Source organism: Amborella trichopoda, chromosome 1 (genome assembly GCF_054954075.1).
Source record: "Amborella trichopoda isolate Santa Cruz 75 chromosome 1, AtrichopodaSantaCruz75HAP2 v2.0, whole genome shotgun sequence".
In the NCBI taxonomy this organism is placed as follows: domain Eukaryota; kingdom Viridiplantae; phylum Streptophyta; class Magnoliopsida; order Amborellales; family Amborellaceae; genus Amborella; species Amborella trichopoda.
Window position 1 is genome coordinate 8,534,031 of NC_142336.1, and position 17,751 is coordinate 8,551,781.

The 17,751-nt window shown below is 33.0% G+C and overlaps 1 protein-coding gene across 2 annotated transcripts; it reads right to left on the minus strand.

Moving 5' to 3' along the window:
- Window positions 1-8,877: 8,877 nt before the first annotated feature.
- On the minus strand, window positions 8,878-14,168 carry LOC148783533 (uncharacterized). Of its 2 annotated transcripts, none has more exons than XR_016051107.1 (4): window positions 13,843-14,151; window positions 13,534-13,600; window positions 9,434-9,789; window positions 8,878-9,353 (listed from the first exon to the last, which is right to left on the minus strand). XR_016051107.1 is itself a non-coding variant. In XM_088860581.1 (4 exons), the coding sequence occupies exons 3-4, from the start codon at window positions 9,713-9,715 to the stop codon at window positions 8,898-8,900; spliced, it is 735 nt and encodes a 244-aa protein (XP_088716707.1). In that variant the 5' UTR covers window positions 9,716-9,789; window positions 13,534-13,600; window positions 13,843-14,168; the 3' UTR covers window positions 8,878-8,897. The 2 variants fall into 2 exon arrangements, 1 of the variants encoding a protein (XP_088716707.1); XM_088860581.1 differs by having other exon boundaries at window positions 8,878-9,350; window positions 13,843-14,168.
- Between the last annotated feature and the right edge of the window lie 3,583 nt (window positions 14,169-17,751).

The window sequence follows — 17,751 nt, forward strand, 5'->3', positions numbered from 1 at the left end:
AATATTTTTTTTTTTCAAATTCATATATCTCGATATCGGGATGATCAATTAGAGGGTTTTTAAACATTAAAATAACCTTTTCCAATGGATTTTTGAGGTGCATCTGTAATTCTACATTTGAAGGTTGCAACCTTATATAAACTTTATATATATACGGGTTTGTCTAGAGTTAACAACCCCTCAAAATATGTTCAAGTTATAAGGGGTTGTGATGAATGTATTTATCAAAACAACCATTATTATTTTATTAAAAAATTATTTAAATAGGTAACTTTACCATCAAGCAAGGATAAATTTGAAATTTTCACAAAAGTACAAAGGCATTTTGGGAGTTAGTGTATTGAAACTTTATTTGTAGAGTGCCCTTGTCCTTTAGTTAAACTTTTAAATTTATCCCTTAGGGAGATGACAAAAGTACCGTATGTTTTGTAGTAATATTTACAAAATTGCCCCACAAAACTAAATTTTTTTCTTAAAAATAGGCGACAAAATTAATAATTCCACCATTCATAGCTCTCTTTATCTTGAACCTTTGTAATTAGAAGCGTTGTGAAGTTTAGAATATATATATATATATATATGGAAGATGCTACGGTACGCCGATTCGTGTATCGCTACAATAAACACCAAACGGCCCAGATCGAATCTGGGCCCATCTAAAGATCACGAATGTTCAGTAGTGTTTTATTTTTTTTTACAAATCGAAATGATTTGAAATTTGAAACATGTATTCATAAAAATAGGTAAATATACGAAAAATATCAAAAAAATATTTTACATGAAATAAATTGATTAAAATATCTCCAAAATATTTCAAGGGTATTTTGATTAATTTTTTTATGAATTATTCTTTTTATATTTTTATTAGGTGCACCTCACTAAGATGTACACACGCTCCAAATTTCAAATCATTTTGATTTGTAGAAAACAAATTAAAATTTAAACAATCTCGAACAACCGTGACTATCAGATCGGCCTAGATTCGATATGGGATGTTGGACCGTTACTGTAGCGGTACACACTTGAGCGTACATGAAATTTTTTCATATATATATATATATATATATATATATATATATATATATATATATATATATATGCCTATGGGTGAACATGAACAATGTTTTTGGTCACAGGTTCATCATCGTTCGAAAAACTTGAGCGGAGTGCGTTTTTTGACTGCCGCGGACCTAGCAAGTCTGTGGTGGTAGCGAAACACTATAGCACTTCGTCTATAGCCATTTCTTAGGTTATGACAATTGGAAAGACGCTCAAATTTTCAAGTGATTTGAATTTATAGAAAAAAAAAAATGAAAATTCAAATTCAAAATAAGGTCATGATTATTGGATTAGACCCAAATTCAATGTGGGCCGTTGGCTGACACTGTAGCAGTTAGCCCGTGGGATGACATGATCCTTTATATATATATATATATATATATATATATATATATTAACAACTCATCAAAATACAAAGGTTAATGTTAGATGGTCATGATAGATGTATTTAAAGGATATTATTTTTTTATTAAAAAATTATTTTAATAGATAACTTTAACATTAAGCAAATGTTAACTTGGAATTTTCTCAAAAGAACAATTTTGTGGAGTAACCTTGTTCTTTAGTAAAAATTTCAATTTTACCCTTATTAGAGATGATAAAAGTTCTTGTAGTGATATTTACAAAATTACCCTTAATGATAAAGACATCACAAAAAGGAATTTTTTTTTTATAAAACGAACCATAAAGTTAGTAAATCCGCCGTTCACAATTCATTATAGCATTAACCTTTGTAATTTGAAGGGTTGCGAACTTTAGATTATTATATATATATATATATATATATATATATAGGAAGATACTACAAAACGCCTATAGGCGAAAATGAATAATGATTTTGCCTACCTTCATTACCGTCTAAAATGCATCGCACGGTCACGATTGTCCGATAGTGTTTCATTTTTTATTTTTTTCTACAAATCAAAATGATCTGAAATTTGGAATGTGTGTTCATAAAAAATAGGCGAAGCTACGAAAAATATCAAAAAAATATTTTACATGAAATAAATTAATTAAAGTACCCTCGAAAAGCTTTAGGTGTATTTTTATCAATTCTATTTTCTTGAATTATTTTCTTTTATATTTTTATTAGGTAGGTCTTACTAAGATGTACATACGCTCCAAATTTCAGATCATTTCAATTTGTATAAAAAGAATAAAAAAATAAAATACTACTAAATATTCGTGACCGTACGATAAATTTTGGATAGTTATGAGGGTGGCTAAATCACTCTTCATTTTCGCCTAAACATTGAGAAAGCTTTTATTTATATATATTGGCACTACCCCATCCATAAAAAAGAAAGGGATATATATTGGCACTACCCCATCCATAAAAAAGAAAGGGCCACTAGTGGAGTGCTTGTCGTAATTTTTGTAAAAAATGTACTCATTCTATAATATGGGGGGGAGAAAAAGTGTTCGTACATTATTTTCTTGAAAAAGACATACGAGTCATTCTTCCATCAAGTTTGGAAAAAAAAAAAGAAAAAAAAAAGATGATGCAAAGCATCACCATGATCAACAAAATCTCGACGAAAAAATCCTAACAAAAGAGAACCACTAAAATAAAGGAAAAAAGACTATCACTATATGCAAAAAAAAATCCCAAGAAACCAAGAAAATATAAAAGAAAAAATCTTTAAGGAAAGGGACTTTGCAAAATATGACCCCTCTAGAAAATCAAAGACTCCTAAGTGTGGGAATAAAGTCTTTAATAATTAGTTCCTATGTAATAAGTGCTTCTATTGAGACTTATAAGGCAAGAGACTTATTCTCTTTAGGAAAACGATCATTACATTATGATATGCTTAAAATATGGAGGTTTCTACAAATATTGATCATATGGAACGTATGAGCATGGGGATCACCGTATAATCGCTGGAGGCGTTTAGTGAGGATCAGGTTATGCAGTCAAATATTAAGATTACTCTTAAATGAATAGCTTTACAAGTGGCATTGCCCCATGCATAAAATGCTGTCATAATGGACAATATGATAGTTTTAGTCATAGTGAAATACTTATATATGTAGGGAAATGCTGCCATAGGCCCGCTAGTTTACACCTACATATGGGCCCAATGGCCAAGATTTTATCTCGGCCGATCCAATGATCACGATTGTATTTTATATTTGAATTTTATTTATTTTTATATAAATTCAAAGCACTTGAAATTTTGGGTGTGTTCTTTAAAATATTAGAATTCAATAAAAATATCAAAACAATATTTCGTGAAAAATAAATTGATCAAAATACCTTCAAAATATTTCAGAGGTGTTTTGGTCAATTTATATTTTGTGAATTGTTTTTAAATTTTTTTATTATGTGCCTGTTGATGAGAAGAATAGATGCTTAAAATTTCACATGATTTGTATTTGTTGAAAAAAATTAAAATTAAAATACGAAATGAAGTCGTGTCCATCAGATTGGTCTAGATTGAATCTAGGCTGTTGGGCCTATAGCTAGCCGTAGGCTAGTGGGCCTATGCCAATATTTCTCATATATATATATATATATATAGAAAAAGCTGAGATTAGCCTACTAACTCATATGAACATATAAGCCCAACGGCCCAGATTGAATCTGGGCCGATCTGACGATCACGGATGTCCGGTAGTGTTTGAAATTTTTTTTTTCTATAAATCCAAATTACTTGAAATTTTAGGTGTGTGTTATTCTTATCAAGGTACACCTAATAAAAATATAAATAAAATTATTCGTGAAAAAAAGATAAAAATACCCCCTGAAACTTTTCGGGGGTATTTTGATCAATTTATTTCATGTAAAATAGTTTTTTGATATTTTTTGAAGATTCATATATTTTTGATAAACAGATGCTTAAAATTTCAAGTGATTTGGATTTGTAGAAAAAATAATAAAATTTAAACACTATCGGACATCCGTGATCGTTAGATCGGCCCATATTGAATTTGAGCCATTGGACTCATATGTTCATATGAGTTAGTGGGCTAATCCTAGCTTTTTCATATATATATATATATATATATATGTGTGTGTGTGTGTGTGGAAAACTCTTTTCAACATCTATAGGCGAAAATGAACAGTGATTTGACTTATTCTCGTCACCGTCTAAAGTTTATCATACGGTCACGATTGTCCCGTAGTATTTTATTTTTCTTTTTTTTTTTTCTACAAATTGAAATGACCTGAAATTTGGAGCGTGTATACATCTTAGTGAGACGCACCTAATAAAAATATAAGAAAAATAATTCGCGAAAACAAAATTGATAAAAATACCAAAAAATCTTTCGAGGATATTTTGGTCATTTTTTTCATGTAAAATATTTTTTTTATATTTTTAGTAGATTCGCCTATTTTTGATGAACACGCTCCAAATTTCTGGTCATTCTGATTTGTAGAAAAAAAAGAAAGAAATAAATGCTACCAAAAAATCGTGACCGTGCGATGAACCGATGAACTTTGGACGGTGATGAGGGTAGGCGAAATCACTATATATATATATATATATATATATATATATATATATATATATATGAGTAATGATTATTCTCCCACACCTATGTATGTAGGACCCCAAATGATCCTCCTTAAATTTGACACAGATCTCTAGAAAAGTTATCACATGGGTGTGGGACTTGATTTTTTTAGATATCTGTGTCAAATTTAATGGTGATCCTTTAGGAAGTGTTTCAAAATAATTGGTAAGCTCCGAATACAAATTTTTATTTTGGCAAGTTTGAATATGAAATGTATTTAGTAGGTTTCAATTATAAAATATTTGTGGTAAGTTCTTTATTATCTTAAATTAGAATTTGGTAGGTTTCAATTACACAACTTTTAAGGTAAGTTCTTTATTGCCTTAAATTAGAATTTGATAGGTTTCAATTACAAAGCTTTTGTGGTAAGTTCTTCATTGCCTTAAATTAGAATTTGGTAAGTTTCAATTACAGAGCTTTTACGACAAGTTCTTTATTACATTAAATTAGAATTTGGTAGGTTTCAATTACAAAGCTTTTCTGGTAAGTTATTTATTGCCTTAAATCAAAATTTGGTAGGTTTCAATTACAAAGCTTTTATGGTAAGTTCTTTAATATCTTAAATTAGAATTTCGTAGGTTTCAATTACAAAGCTTTCATGGTAAGTTCTTTATTGCTTTAAATTTGAATTTGGTAGGTTTCAATTACAAAGCTTTTGTGATAAGTTCTTTATTGCCTTAAATTAGAAATTTGTCGACATTCTATTTTATCTTAATAGTATGAAATGAATGCAAATCAATATGCAGTCCTATTTTGAAATTTAAGTTACTCTCTCTCTCTCTCTCTCTCTCTCTCTACTCAAGGATACACAAGTCTCTATCTCTCACACTTCATTATTTAAAATAAATAAGTAAATTAATTATAGAAAAAAGTTGAAAGATATTCCTATTTATTTCTAATATGGCTCTCTAGCAATTATACATATTATGATAAGATAAATATTGGTTATCAATTTTATTTAAAGGGATACTTGATTTGAAAATTTTGATGGTGATAAATGATTCTGAATATTTCAAGTTCAACAATATATGTATATTCCTGCTAAGATTTTTATTCCCCTTTCGTTCCACAAGCATTAAGAATATTTTGTTTAGATTGATAATGTTGTTTATTATTTTTAACAAAGTTGTGACTTACTTTTCGGTATTTTTTTTGCTTAGTATTCTTTCGCTTATTTAGAAAACTAAATTTGTACCCATAAGGATGTGATGCTGAGCTATTATTTTTCAATGAGATGTAATTATCATTGACATCTTATCATGTTTTGTGTATGTCCAAATGACATTAAAAATATTCAATTGTGTATTATGTTAGATTGAATTATCATATTGGTGATAGTTGTTTATTAGATAGTGGGAGTAAATCATCATTTACCAAATTAGAATTGAATTTTTAGCTCTGTAATTATCAATGCACATTAAGAAAGTGAGAGCAATTACTGATCTAGCATGCTAGACTATATTGGACTAATTTTTGTTATTATGATGACAACCACATATTAACAGTAGTGGGAGCTATTATTGAATATATTGATAACATCATCGTTTTGAAATTTATTGAACATGTCAAAAAGAAATGATATTATATTTCTTTCTTTTATTATTGTTAAGGTTGAGACCACTTAAATATTTCTTGATGTATATAATAATACCAACAACTTTGTCAAATTATTATTGTTTTTATTATTTTGACCTATGATTTGAATATGAGCTGTGGACTTAAAAGCCAGTTGTGGACGACATGTTTAAGAAACAAGCGAAAGCAATACGCCTTTTTCTCTTGGCTGAAAGATAGATGCAAATAAAATTCAACGTGTTGGTGAATTATTGGTAAGGCATATGAGAAATCCCATGGGGGCAATATAAGGCAATGGCAAAGACAAAACCATTGAGGCCAATAAATCTAAGTCTGGTGTTTGACTACATGGGTGGGGTATATTTGAAATCCCATGCAAGTAGCATGAAGCAATGCCACATACAAAGTTGTTGATGTCTAAGAATCTAAGTGTAGTGTATGGCCACATTGGTAAGGTATATGAGAAATCTCATACATGTAGCATGGGACAATATCATATACAAAACCATTGAGGCCAAGAAATCCAAGTGTGGTATTTGACACATTGACAGGGTATATGTGAAATCTCATGCAAGTAGCATGAGATAATGCCATATACAAGGTTATTGAGGCCATGAAATTTAAGTGTGGTGTATGACTACATTGGTACAGTATATGAGAAATCCCATGCAGGTAGCATAAGGCAATACCATGTACAAAACCATTGAGGCCAAGAATCCAAGTGTGGCCTTTGACCACATCTGTAGGGTATATGTGAAATATCAAGCAAGTAGCTTGAAGCAATGCCATATACAAGGTTCTTGAGGCTAGAAAATCTAAGTGTGGTGTATGACCACATTGGTAAGGTATATGAGAAATCTCATGCAGGTAGCATAAGGCAATGTCCTATACAAAACCATTGAGGCCAAAAAATCCAAGTGTGGTGTTTGACCACATTACCAGGGTATATGTGAAATCTCATGCACGTAGCATGAAGCAATGCCATATACAAGGTTATTGAGGCCAGGAAATATAAGTGTGGTATATGACTACTCTGGTAAGGTATATGAGAAATCACATGCAGGTAGCATAAGGCAATACCATATATAAAACCATTGAGGCCAATAAATCTAAGTGTGGTGTTTGACCACATTAGCAGGGTATATGTGAAATTTGTCATGTACAAGATTGTTGAGGCTAGGAAATCAGAGTGGGGTGTATGACCACATTAGTAGGGTATATGTGAAACCTCATGTAAGTAGCATGAGACAATACCATATATAAGGTTGTTGAGGTCAGGAAATCTAACAGTGGTGTGTGACTACACTGGTTGGAAAAATTCCCATGTAGAAAGCATGAGGCAATACCATGTACAAGATGGTAAAGGGCCTTCAGGCCAAGTGAGAGTTGTTGGAAATATGGCTTATCAGATCCTTTTTCTTCCGAAAATTAATTTTTTCAATAATGGTATAAAAGCCATATTGAAGTATATGTGAAATCCCATGTAGTTAACATGAAGTAATACCATATACATGGATCAATTTTTGAGCTTTAATAGGATGTATCTTTGGAGGGAAAACTCAGTGGCGCGTTTGGATTCTTTATAAATTATGGGAATGCTTGGATGACATCCTATTATATACGTTATTAGTGGACTAATGACAGGTTTGGCTCATTACATAGAATTAACAGTTTGGTGACAACTTGTTAATCCTAATTAGCTGCACTTAAGGGAATTAAGGCAATAGTTACACTTGGATCTCAACTCCTATAGACCATGAATGTGAGAGTTACAAAATAAATGTGTCCTCTATAAAAGGAGGTTAACCCTTCTTAAAAACAAAAAAAAAGAGAGAAAAAAGATAGAAAAATAGAGATGGAAGGTGAAGAGATTCATCAAGAGGACTTCAAGGTAGCATGTCACTGGATGACTTGGTCTATAGGTTTTGGTATGGAATCTTAAGTCCCTCGTGTGATTTAAAGACATATCTGAGTAAGTTGTTTATCGATTTTATTTCATTATTTATTAATTTTATTTATTACGACTAACATAAACTTGAGAATTATCATTAATATTTTCTCTCTAAATGATGGCTTTCTAGTTTTTTCTTTTTTGGGAAGTAAGAAGGAAATGGAGATTGCCAGAACGGAGGGCCTATGGTTTGTTAACAAGAAGTGTTTAGTTTTACAAGATTGGGACACTAATGTTACTCCTTCAAGAAAGTCAAAGCAAGAAGCTCTCGTATGGATTAAACTTTGTAGTCTTCTGATGGTTTTCGGGGATCCAAAATTTGTGTTTTGAATAGTAGGAAAACCTATCTTCATGGACAAACTGACTAAGTTGCAAATACGAATTGAACTGAGAGTTTGTGTAGCTCTGGATTTGGAGAAGCCTCGTTTGAGTCAGTTTTGGTTCGATGTCAAAAGAAAACATAAAAAACAATAGATAGTGTATGAGTTTGTCCAATTTCTCGTTCATCATGCAAGAGAATGGGTCATTTTTCAGATACTTTTTTGTTTGCGAAACCACAAGTGTCTCATAAGGAGGGGTCTTCTAAAGTTCAAATGGGTCCAAATGGTGGCTCTATTAAGCTCACGTCTAGTGAGGAAGGTTGGTGTGTCATGAGAGGCAGAAAACCATTTATTTATAAGAAGAATGTGGCGCAAAATGTGGAGAATGAATTCTAGGCCTTGGAGAATTTGAAAGATGAGGAAGTTCTGGCTTCTATCGCATATCCATGAATATTGCTGCAATATCCTGGTGTTCATTTAATTGCTCTAAAATAATCATGGGATGTACGTCCCTCAACCCTCTTCAGTTCTGTCATCAACTCCTGATTATTTACAACTCTCTGCTGCTTCTTAGTCATATGTTCCATTGCCTTACTAAAGGAAACCACGATCTTAGAAATAGAAGTGGAAATTGCCTCACCCACATGATTTCTTTTTATTTCTGGTTGTTTTCTTGTTGAAGCTGATGAAGTAGTATCTTGCCTGGATATACCATCTCCCTTCATAGAAGTTATTGATTCATTGAAGTCATAGTCATCACCCCCCTCACTTTCACATCTAATATCATCTATAGGGGGCTTATTGCCTTCCAAATTGGTCCCAAACGCCCCATATCTTCCATTGGCCTTATCATCCCCAAGTAGAATGGACAATGAAATAAGAAAGGGTATCATCTTGGTTCTATACATCTTAGCTATTGGATAATCCTGCTATTGAACAATACATACATTTATAAGCATATAATATTTATATTGATAAATTTAAAACACATGAATAACAACTATTATACCTTTAGGTACTCATTCCATAGTTCCTCTAGAGTTGTGACATTGTGTAGTTTATCATCCCAACCAAAGCCACTCTTGCTCATCATAACATTCTCTTGATCGTGTTGTCGCTTCCATGCTTTCATTCTATTTTTTATGTTTTCTGAAGTCAATATAGTCCCAGTTACTTTATCAAACTTATCACATATTTCAGTATGCGCCTCATATCTAAAATCATTTTCAACTCTACGCCCCAAATGCACTTGTTTAAAGTAGTTGGTCCAAAAGGCAATTGTCCATTTCATCTGTCCACATTAGATTTTTCCCTTTATTATCTATTTTCTCCTTCTCTTTGCCTTTTTTTTTTTCTTCTTCATTCCTGTTGTCAAGTTAAAAAAAATACACAAACGCATCAATTCAAATGCATTACATATAGAATAAGACAAGTACATATTATTATTTGATCATATATGTGCGTCGGCACTTTGCATGACAGTTGTACAAAGCACAAACCATAGACCCCATGGTACATGATGATCTCCAATTTATACTATTTGAAGTATAAAAAATGTTCAAACATAACAATGCATATAAGTGACATCAACATACATAAGTCACATCAAACAACTCAGAGTAAATATCTTTAGGTCGAAAAAAGCCTAATGCTCTATGAAACACAATTTTGTATACAATTTCAATACTATTAACTTACAAATGATACGGTTACAATGAAAAGATAGAAGTTGCAGAAAATAATAAACATTAATCATATGTGCAACATTGATAGCATAGCAAAATCAAGCATATTTATAGCAACTGGCAGGCAAAAGTTTCAGCTTGTATTAATAAAAGAGTCACTTCATAGCTTTGTTATTCTTATATAACTCCCATTTAATCAAATAGAAATTTGACATATGGAGCTAAATCTTCATGAACTTGAACATAAACGCTTTCAATTCTTAAGTCAAAAGCTAGAGATGAAATTCATTATTGCTATATTTCACATTCAACTATGAATAACCAAGAAAAAAGGAAAAGAAAAAGGTCGTCACCCACTATTATGAACCAAACACAAAATGCACACACTTCAAACTATGAGCCAATCCCTAAGAATGAATAACATCTCAACATTGCCATTTAACATTTGTGAGTCAATCCTTAAAAAGGAAGAATATTTAAGTTCAAGTTCATATAATTCTTCAAAATTACATATCATAAACAAAATAAATGACTACGTTTGATAGTCATTCCACATCAGCTCAGCTAGTTCATCTTTTTTCCTTCCCCACTCATCCCTTACTCATTGTGACCTACCCCATACTATATCGAATTCTTCCTCGCTATCGTCCTCATCATGCCCCCCATTTCCTCAATATTATCCATGTCAAATTGATCGCCCTCTACCTCCCTAATGAGGTTATATAAAATACAACAAGCGATGACAATCTTAGCTTGTGTTTGAACATTGTACATTAGTGGTGTTTTGAGGGTAGGGAAACGCCCCTTTACCACTCCTAAAGCATGTTCTACAATATTCCTCAACGATGAATGGCGTAGGTAGAATAATTCTCTAGTAGATTCTACAATATTCCTCAACGATGAATGGCATAGGTAGAATAATTCTCTAGCAGATTCAAGTGGTATCGAGTACATCGATATGGAGCGAGGAATCCAGTTGTGTTAGCATATCCAGCATCCACGACATAATACTTTCCTGCAGAGAAATAGGCAACATGTTATCGATTTTATATACACTTATTTACAAACTTATAATCTCTAATTTCTAGTAGTGTCTCTTACCCTTGGGAACAACTAGCCTATTTTCTCTATTGAGTGCAGAGTGCAGTACTTGTGCATCAGCTGCCGATCCTTCCCTTGGAATTTCATATCGAAAGAGACCGTTGCCATAAGATTTTGCGATATAAATTGCTTCATGTTACGAAATCTTACAAGCTCGTGAGCAGGAATATGGGCTAGGATGTATGTCCCATTGATTGCACCAACGCAATCCTATTTAAAATCACCATAAAGAAGGTAAGACACATGATACTAGGAAGCTCTACATATTTGAAAACAAAATGAGATTGTAATAGATAGTCCATCATAAATAATGTGAGATTGTGATAAGTAATCACCTTAAAATATGGGACCTAATGACTGTTGTTGCGTATCTCTGGAGGAGTTGTAGAGCTAAGCCTATTTCACAAAGTCTGAGTAGAGGCTCACTACTGTATTTAGTACAATGTTGAAATGTCAACTAACCATTTCTCCGAAATGAGAAAATCGGTTGCCGATCACTCGATTCTTAACATTGAGGCTAAGAGTGTGCAGAAATATTACTAGTTGTTCTTCTATAGACACCCTTCTTGTGGGACGCAGAATGCCTCCATCCCATAAGATGTTATGAAGAGAAACAAAGGCACACTTACTCAATTTCAATTGGTTCTGACATTGTACATCTGATGCGTTAATGATTCTATTTATGTATTTGTTTCTTTCTAGGTCCCTATCCACATTTGGTTCTCTATCTATGTAACTTGTATGATACTAGGCCGCAACTGCAGCACATGTAATTGTAGCTACCAACATAAGCATGGTTAACACATCAAATTTATCGTCCTCTTCCGTTTCCATTTCATTAGTGCAGACATTTTCCCCATCGTTGTTAGATATCTACTATTCATAAAACCACGTTCTCAAATAATTCATTCTTAAAAGCTGCATAAAATTAAATAACTTGTAAGAAGATAAGAAACAAAGCTAAACATCAAATGGGAAACTAAACAATAAAGTGCGAATAATAAAGAAGACGTTATAATAAAATCCAAATGCATCTAAATTGGAATGGAGATGCACAATATTAGTTCCAATCATAAAAACATAGTCTCCCAAATTGTAGTGTTCACACTATGAAAATTAGATAAAAACAATCCACATTGTTAAATCTAGGAAACTGAACTATGTTGTTGGGGTAGTGCAACTTTGCCCATATTGAATCAATAGTTCACTACATTAAGTTGCTAGACGATTTGCTAGTCCTAAATATAAATAAATGTCTTTTAGATGCACGTTTTTTACATTTTTAAGCTTATTTAGAACTTTTAAGGTTGTGTTTTGTTTTATTTAATTTGCTAAGCCATTTAATATGAGCTAATTCAATGTAGTAGATGCAATAACACACTTTGGGAACCCATGCCATTGTGGTTTAATCCCTAAACCCTACCTTCCAAAGCAAAGGAGCTATAAGGTTATAAAGAAGTTCAAAGCTAGATTAATGCTTTGTGAAGGAAGCCTATGGTTTGGAAACAAATAACAAATAAACATTCCTAAAAAGAGGATGATAACTTTGGATATGTGCGAATGAATTTGGTGGAAAAAAGAATCAGTATTGAATTTGAGATAAAATCTAGTTCGACGAGATTTGTATTTAGAGGTGCTTATGCTAATGGAAGATCAACATGTGCTTCTGCTCCTACAAAACAAAAAATTTGATATGCGTATGTTGGATCTGTGAGATTCTTAAAAATTAAAACAATGCATGAACTGATGAAAATGGAAAAAATCAGTAACTCATTTAACAGATAGAGATCAATACCTTTTTCACAAATAGAGAAACAAAAATATTCATAATAAATCCACAACTAGGTTTAGATTATATCATCCAATCTTAATAGTGATCTCATAATTTAATATACAAAAATTTGGATCTATGAGAACCCGCACAGTAAAACAATGCATAGGCTGATGAAAGTGAACAAATTAAGTCAACTATAATCAAATAGAGAGACTCGCACAATACACTAAATAACTCATGAATACTAAATAACTCATAAGAAATCTCTAAATTACATGAATCAAACTCAATGAAAACAATTAAACACCCAACAGTCTTGGGCTAAGACTACAATGATCACCCACAAACAAATCAACCAACAAGGCATAAAATCAATGCCTTAAACCACCAAAAACTAGAGATCCCTCACTGTAAAAAACTCAACCATTTAGGAGCATAAAGATAAAAACCCAAACGACCAAACCCAATTAATCAGATACAAAATTTGTTCTATATTTCTACAATTCAAAGGGTAAAAAAAATACAATAAATCTCCAATTGCAAACTTACTTGTGTGCTTGCAGATAGATTGATCAGGCCAACCTTGTGTGTATACTTCCAAAAAATATGCAAAGCCCTGTAAAAATTAAAAGAGAGATAATGGGGAACGGTGATAGATATTGAAGCAAAACCCTAAAGAATAAAAGAGACGAGACTTAGATAGAAAGAGGGAGGCATTGGTTAGAGAGAGAATGGGGGAGAATAGTCTCAGTACTCACATAGTGGGTTGAGAGAGAGAGAGAGAGAGAGAGAGAGAGAGAGAGAGAGAGAGCATGGGGCATGGCTTGGTTAGAGAGAGTGGGAGGGATTGGAGATTACCTGGTTAGAGAGAGCAGGGGCGTGGCTTGAAGGAGCGAGATTGAGAGAGAGAGAGAGCTTGTGTTTAGGTTATAACTATGGAGAGCGACGAAGTTTCTACGGCATGGAAATGAAAAATATCAACGTTTTGGAAGGAAATGGGATCATGGAAAAGTATGTCTCATTTCTATGATTTTGATTTTCCTGATTTTAGGTATTCTAGTTTTTAAGCAATCCAAATAGAGGATTTTGGTAATATTCAAGATATTATAAATCCATGCCCCAAAATCTATGCATCCCAACCATAGTTAGCAAATCAGGGACTATCAATAAATCAGCTCACCATAAAATTAGAAACAAATCATTTTATTTTTAAAAGTCGGATGAAAAATCGGGTAAAAAATACGGATCGGCAAAATTACTTCATGTAAAGATATCGCCAATACATTAGACTAGGCGAAAAAATTAGGAGTAAAAAAATCGGATAAATAGATGTTTAATTTGTATTATAGTTTTCAAGCATAGTAGCTTAATAATAATCCCAATAACATAAAATAGCATGGTAGCTTAGCAATAATCCCAATAATGTTTTCTAATTAAATGTAGAAGTACACTATGATCCTTAGAGCATATAATTTTTTGTCATCATTTTTGTGAAATGAGTAATATTAAAAGCTCTTGTCCTCTCAAACAATGTCTTGAAGAAGATTAAAACAGGGCTTGGGTAGGGCAACAATTGGGACTTCGTTTCTTTGTATTTGGAAAGAGAAAGAAACCCTAACTAGGATTGAGCAAAATTTAGGATAACTGTTTTTATAAAGAGAAAGAAACCCTAAGGTTCGGGCAAGATTTAGGAAGGCAAGAAGAGTTGGTGGAGCTGATTTTAGAGATTTTAGAGAGAGAAAGAAATCCTAACCATATATGCACTGTTGGTAGAGATTTGGGTACTCATTTTTAGGGCTCGGGCAAGATTTGGAAAGGCAAGAAGAGATGGTGGAGCTGATTTTAGAGAGAGAAAGAAACCCTAATCATGCTATGTTTGACGAAATTTGGGTACTCCTTTTTTGGGCTCGGGCAAGATTTGGAAAGGCCAGAAGAGATGGTGGAGCAGAGATTTTAGAGAGAGATAGAAACCCTAACCATGCTATGTTTGTAGGGATTTGGATACTCCTTTTTTGGGCTCGTGCAAGATTTGGAAATACAAGAAGAGAAGGTGGAGCTAATTTTAGAGAGAGAAAAGGAAGACGTGATTTTTTTCATCGGTAATTTGTAATTTTTCTTCTTAATCATATTTTTTTTCAGAAAGCATGAAAATAGAAATACAAATATATATATATATATTTTAAAAAAAGAAAAATTACAGGATACAATTTGTTCATCCTGTATAATTCGTTTTTTCATAAACTTGCTTTTTTAACATTTTTCCTAAAAAAACTTGATTTTATCCCAAACTTTTCCAAAGGACGCCGTTTTAAACGTTTTTCATAAAAGCTCAGCTTTTTAAAAAAAAATCGGTGTTTAATCGCCCATTTGCTAACTATGATCCAAACAAATCCTAAGAGGTAGCTCATGCAAATCAATCACCCATCTTTCAAGGCTGATGGTCCAATGTCCTAGATGAGAGAGAGAGCGGTGATCCAATGTGCTAGACCAGAGAGAGAGATAGAGAGAGAGAGAGACAGAACTGTGTGGTGCTAGTGTGCACAAGTGCACAAATGCTTTGGTCTAGTAATATCTTGGCATATGCCCACATGAGAATGAGATCATGCCGCAAAGCAAATGTGTCGTACCCATTCTGGTGTGCAAGGACTTCGTACAATCTCGTTTTAGTTTCAGATGTACAGGGGTTGGCCATTGTTAAGAGGTGCAATGAGTAGTAATCTCCAATTTTTTCGCATTCAAATGCATGCCAGCCTCCAAATGTGCCTCTTTGAACCTTACTCAAAGAACATCTTCATCTCCAGAATTAGATTAAGCGAATTTCACAATTTGGTACGTAGAGGTTCCTTTTTGCGCATTGTCCCCTTTGAGATTTGGAGCCGTGATAAAGAAGATTGGAAAAAGATGCAATGAGACCTGCTCATCTTCAACAAATGCCATCCCTCTATATGTACCATACATAGGGGAAGACACATGATTAGATTAACAGTGACGATCCATGATCCATGGCAATTTTATACACTTACTAATTGAAAACCCAAAACTCTCTCCCCACTATGATGTACAAATTGTGAGATTCAGGCACCTAATTGCTGGAACATCAAGCAAACTAGTGAGAGAAGAAGAATGTCTTATACCAAAACTATACAAAATCAAAAAATACCAAAACTGTCTCATACCAAAAGAATACCGCAAACACAAAAAAAAAAAAAAAGAGGCTATGGAATATACTTCCAAAATATACTAAAAAAAGAATCCCATTAATTGAATCTGAATATAGCTAAGAAAAAAAAGCCCCATTAATAGATGCAACAAATGAATATTTTTAGGGAGATTCAGGCAGCTTGAATCTCCTCATGAACCTCCCATGACTCCTCTCAACTCAGTGCCATGTATCTTACATTGTCCTCAGTCAATGGGTGCAATAGGTCAGTTTTAGAACTCTTACGACCTTGAAACCTTCGAACTGTTGTTTTGTATGCAAAGTGAATAGGCACACTCATGCTTCTTAAATCTGCACCTTTAACATCCATAGCGGTAGTTACTTAAATGAATTGCACTTTGTATTGGTTATACATCCATACCTACACAATTTAGAAGATGGCGAGAGAAGAAAACAATTTACTAAACATAACTCATTGCAAGGCATGTAGTAATGACATGGGAACTATGAGAATGGGTTTGACGCATTGGCTATTAACAAATGCATCAAATTACCAGTGTGAAATAAAATTGCAAACAGACATCAATAATAGATTTTGCAACAAAATAACAAAAAACCCATCAATGGGTTTCCACTTTATTTTTCAATCACATAAAAGTTCTATAAGCTAAAAATAAAACCTGAAACCCACTAATAAGTCACTGGTTAATCATTGATTTATAGGTGTTGGGGTTCTTTAGCTCAAAAACTCCAAAACTGAAATCATTGGTTTGCATTTTTATTTATTTATTATTATTAAAAATCCAACAACCCAAATCGTTATTGTAGGTTTAGGGGTTTTTTAGGATCAAAAACTCAAAAACCCAAATCATATATTTGCATGTTTGGGGGACTGTGTAGTTATCTTTCCTTTTTTTTTTCTTGTTTTCGTGGGAGAGAGCAAGCTCATGAAACAATGGGGACTCTTCTTTCTTAAAATTGATGGCATGTGATCAAGGCAAACTAACCTAATCTTGCAAAAATGTAAAATTTAATTGAACAATATCACAAGAATAATTATCTTGAAGGACTTATTGTAAGCTCCGGGACTTTTCCGATCGTTGATTATGTTTTCATCCTGAATCGTTTCATGCTAATGCTTACCTTAGTTTTCTTTTTTTTTTTGGCTGAATAACCTCTGTTTGGTGTTTTGAGTGGTACTGTGTTATTGTAGGGATCGTGAGCATTTCGACGGTACAAAAATCGCTCAAATCCGAGCTACCATCAGAAAGTAATGATTTGTACCCTGAATATTTTCCGTGTGCATCCCAATACGTTGTGCATGAATCCACATAAAAACATACATATCCTAATGCACATGAATGACCACATGCATGCTTCCACCGTTATCATTGTGTTCCTCATGCATGCATTTTTTCTCTTCATGCATAATCACTTTGAGTGTCATATGACGCACACATGCTTCCACCCCCATCATTGTATTCCTCATGCTTGTAGTCTCTCTCCTCATGTATAATCCCTTGAGTGCCATGTGGCACATGCATACTTCCACCTTTATCATTGTGTTCCCCATGTATGATAGGTGTATGTATGAATGATCTCATGCA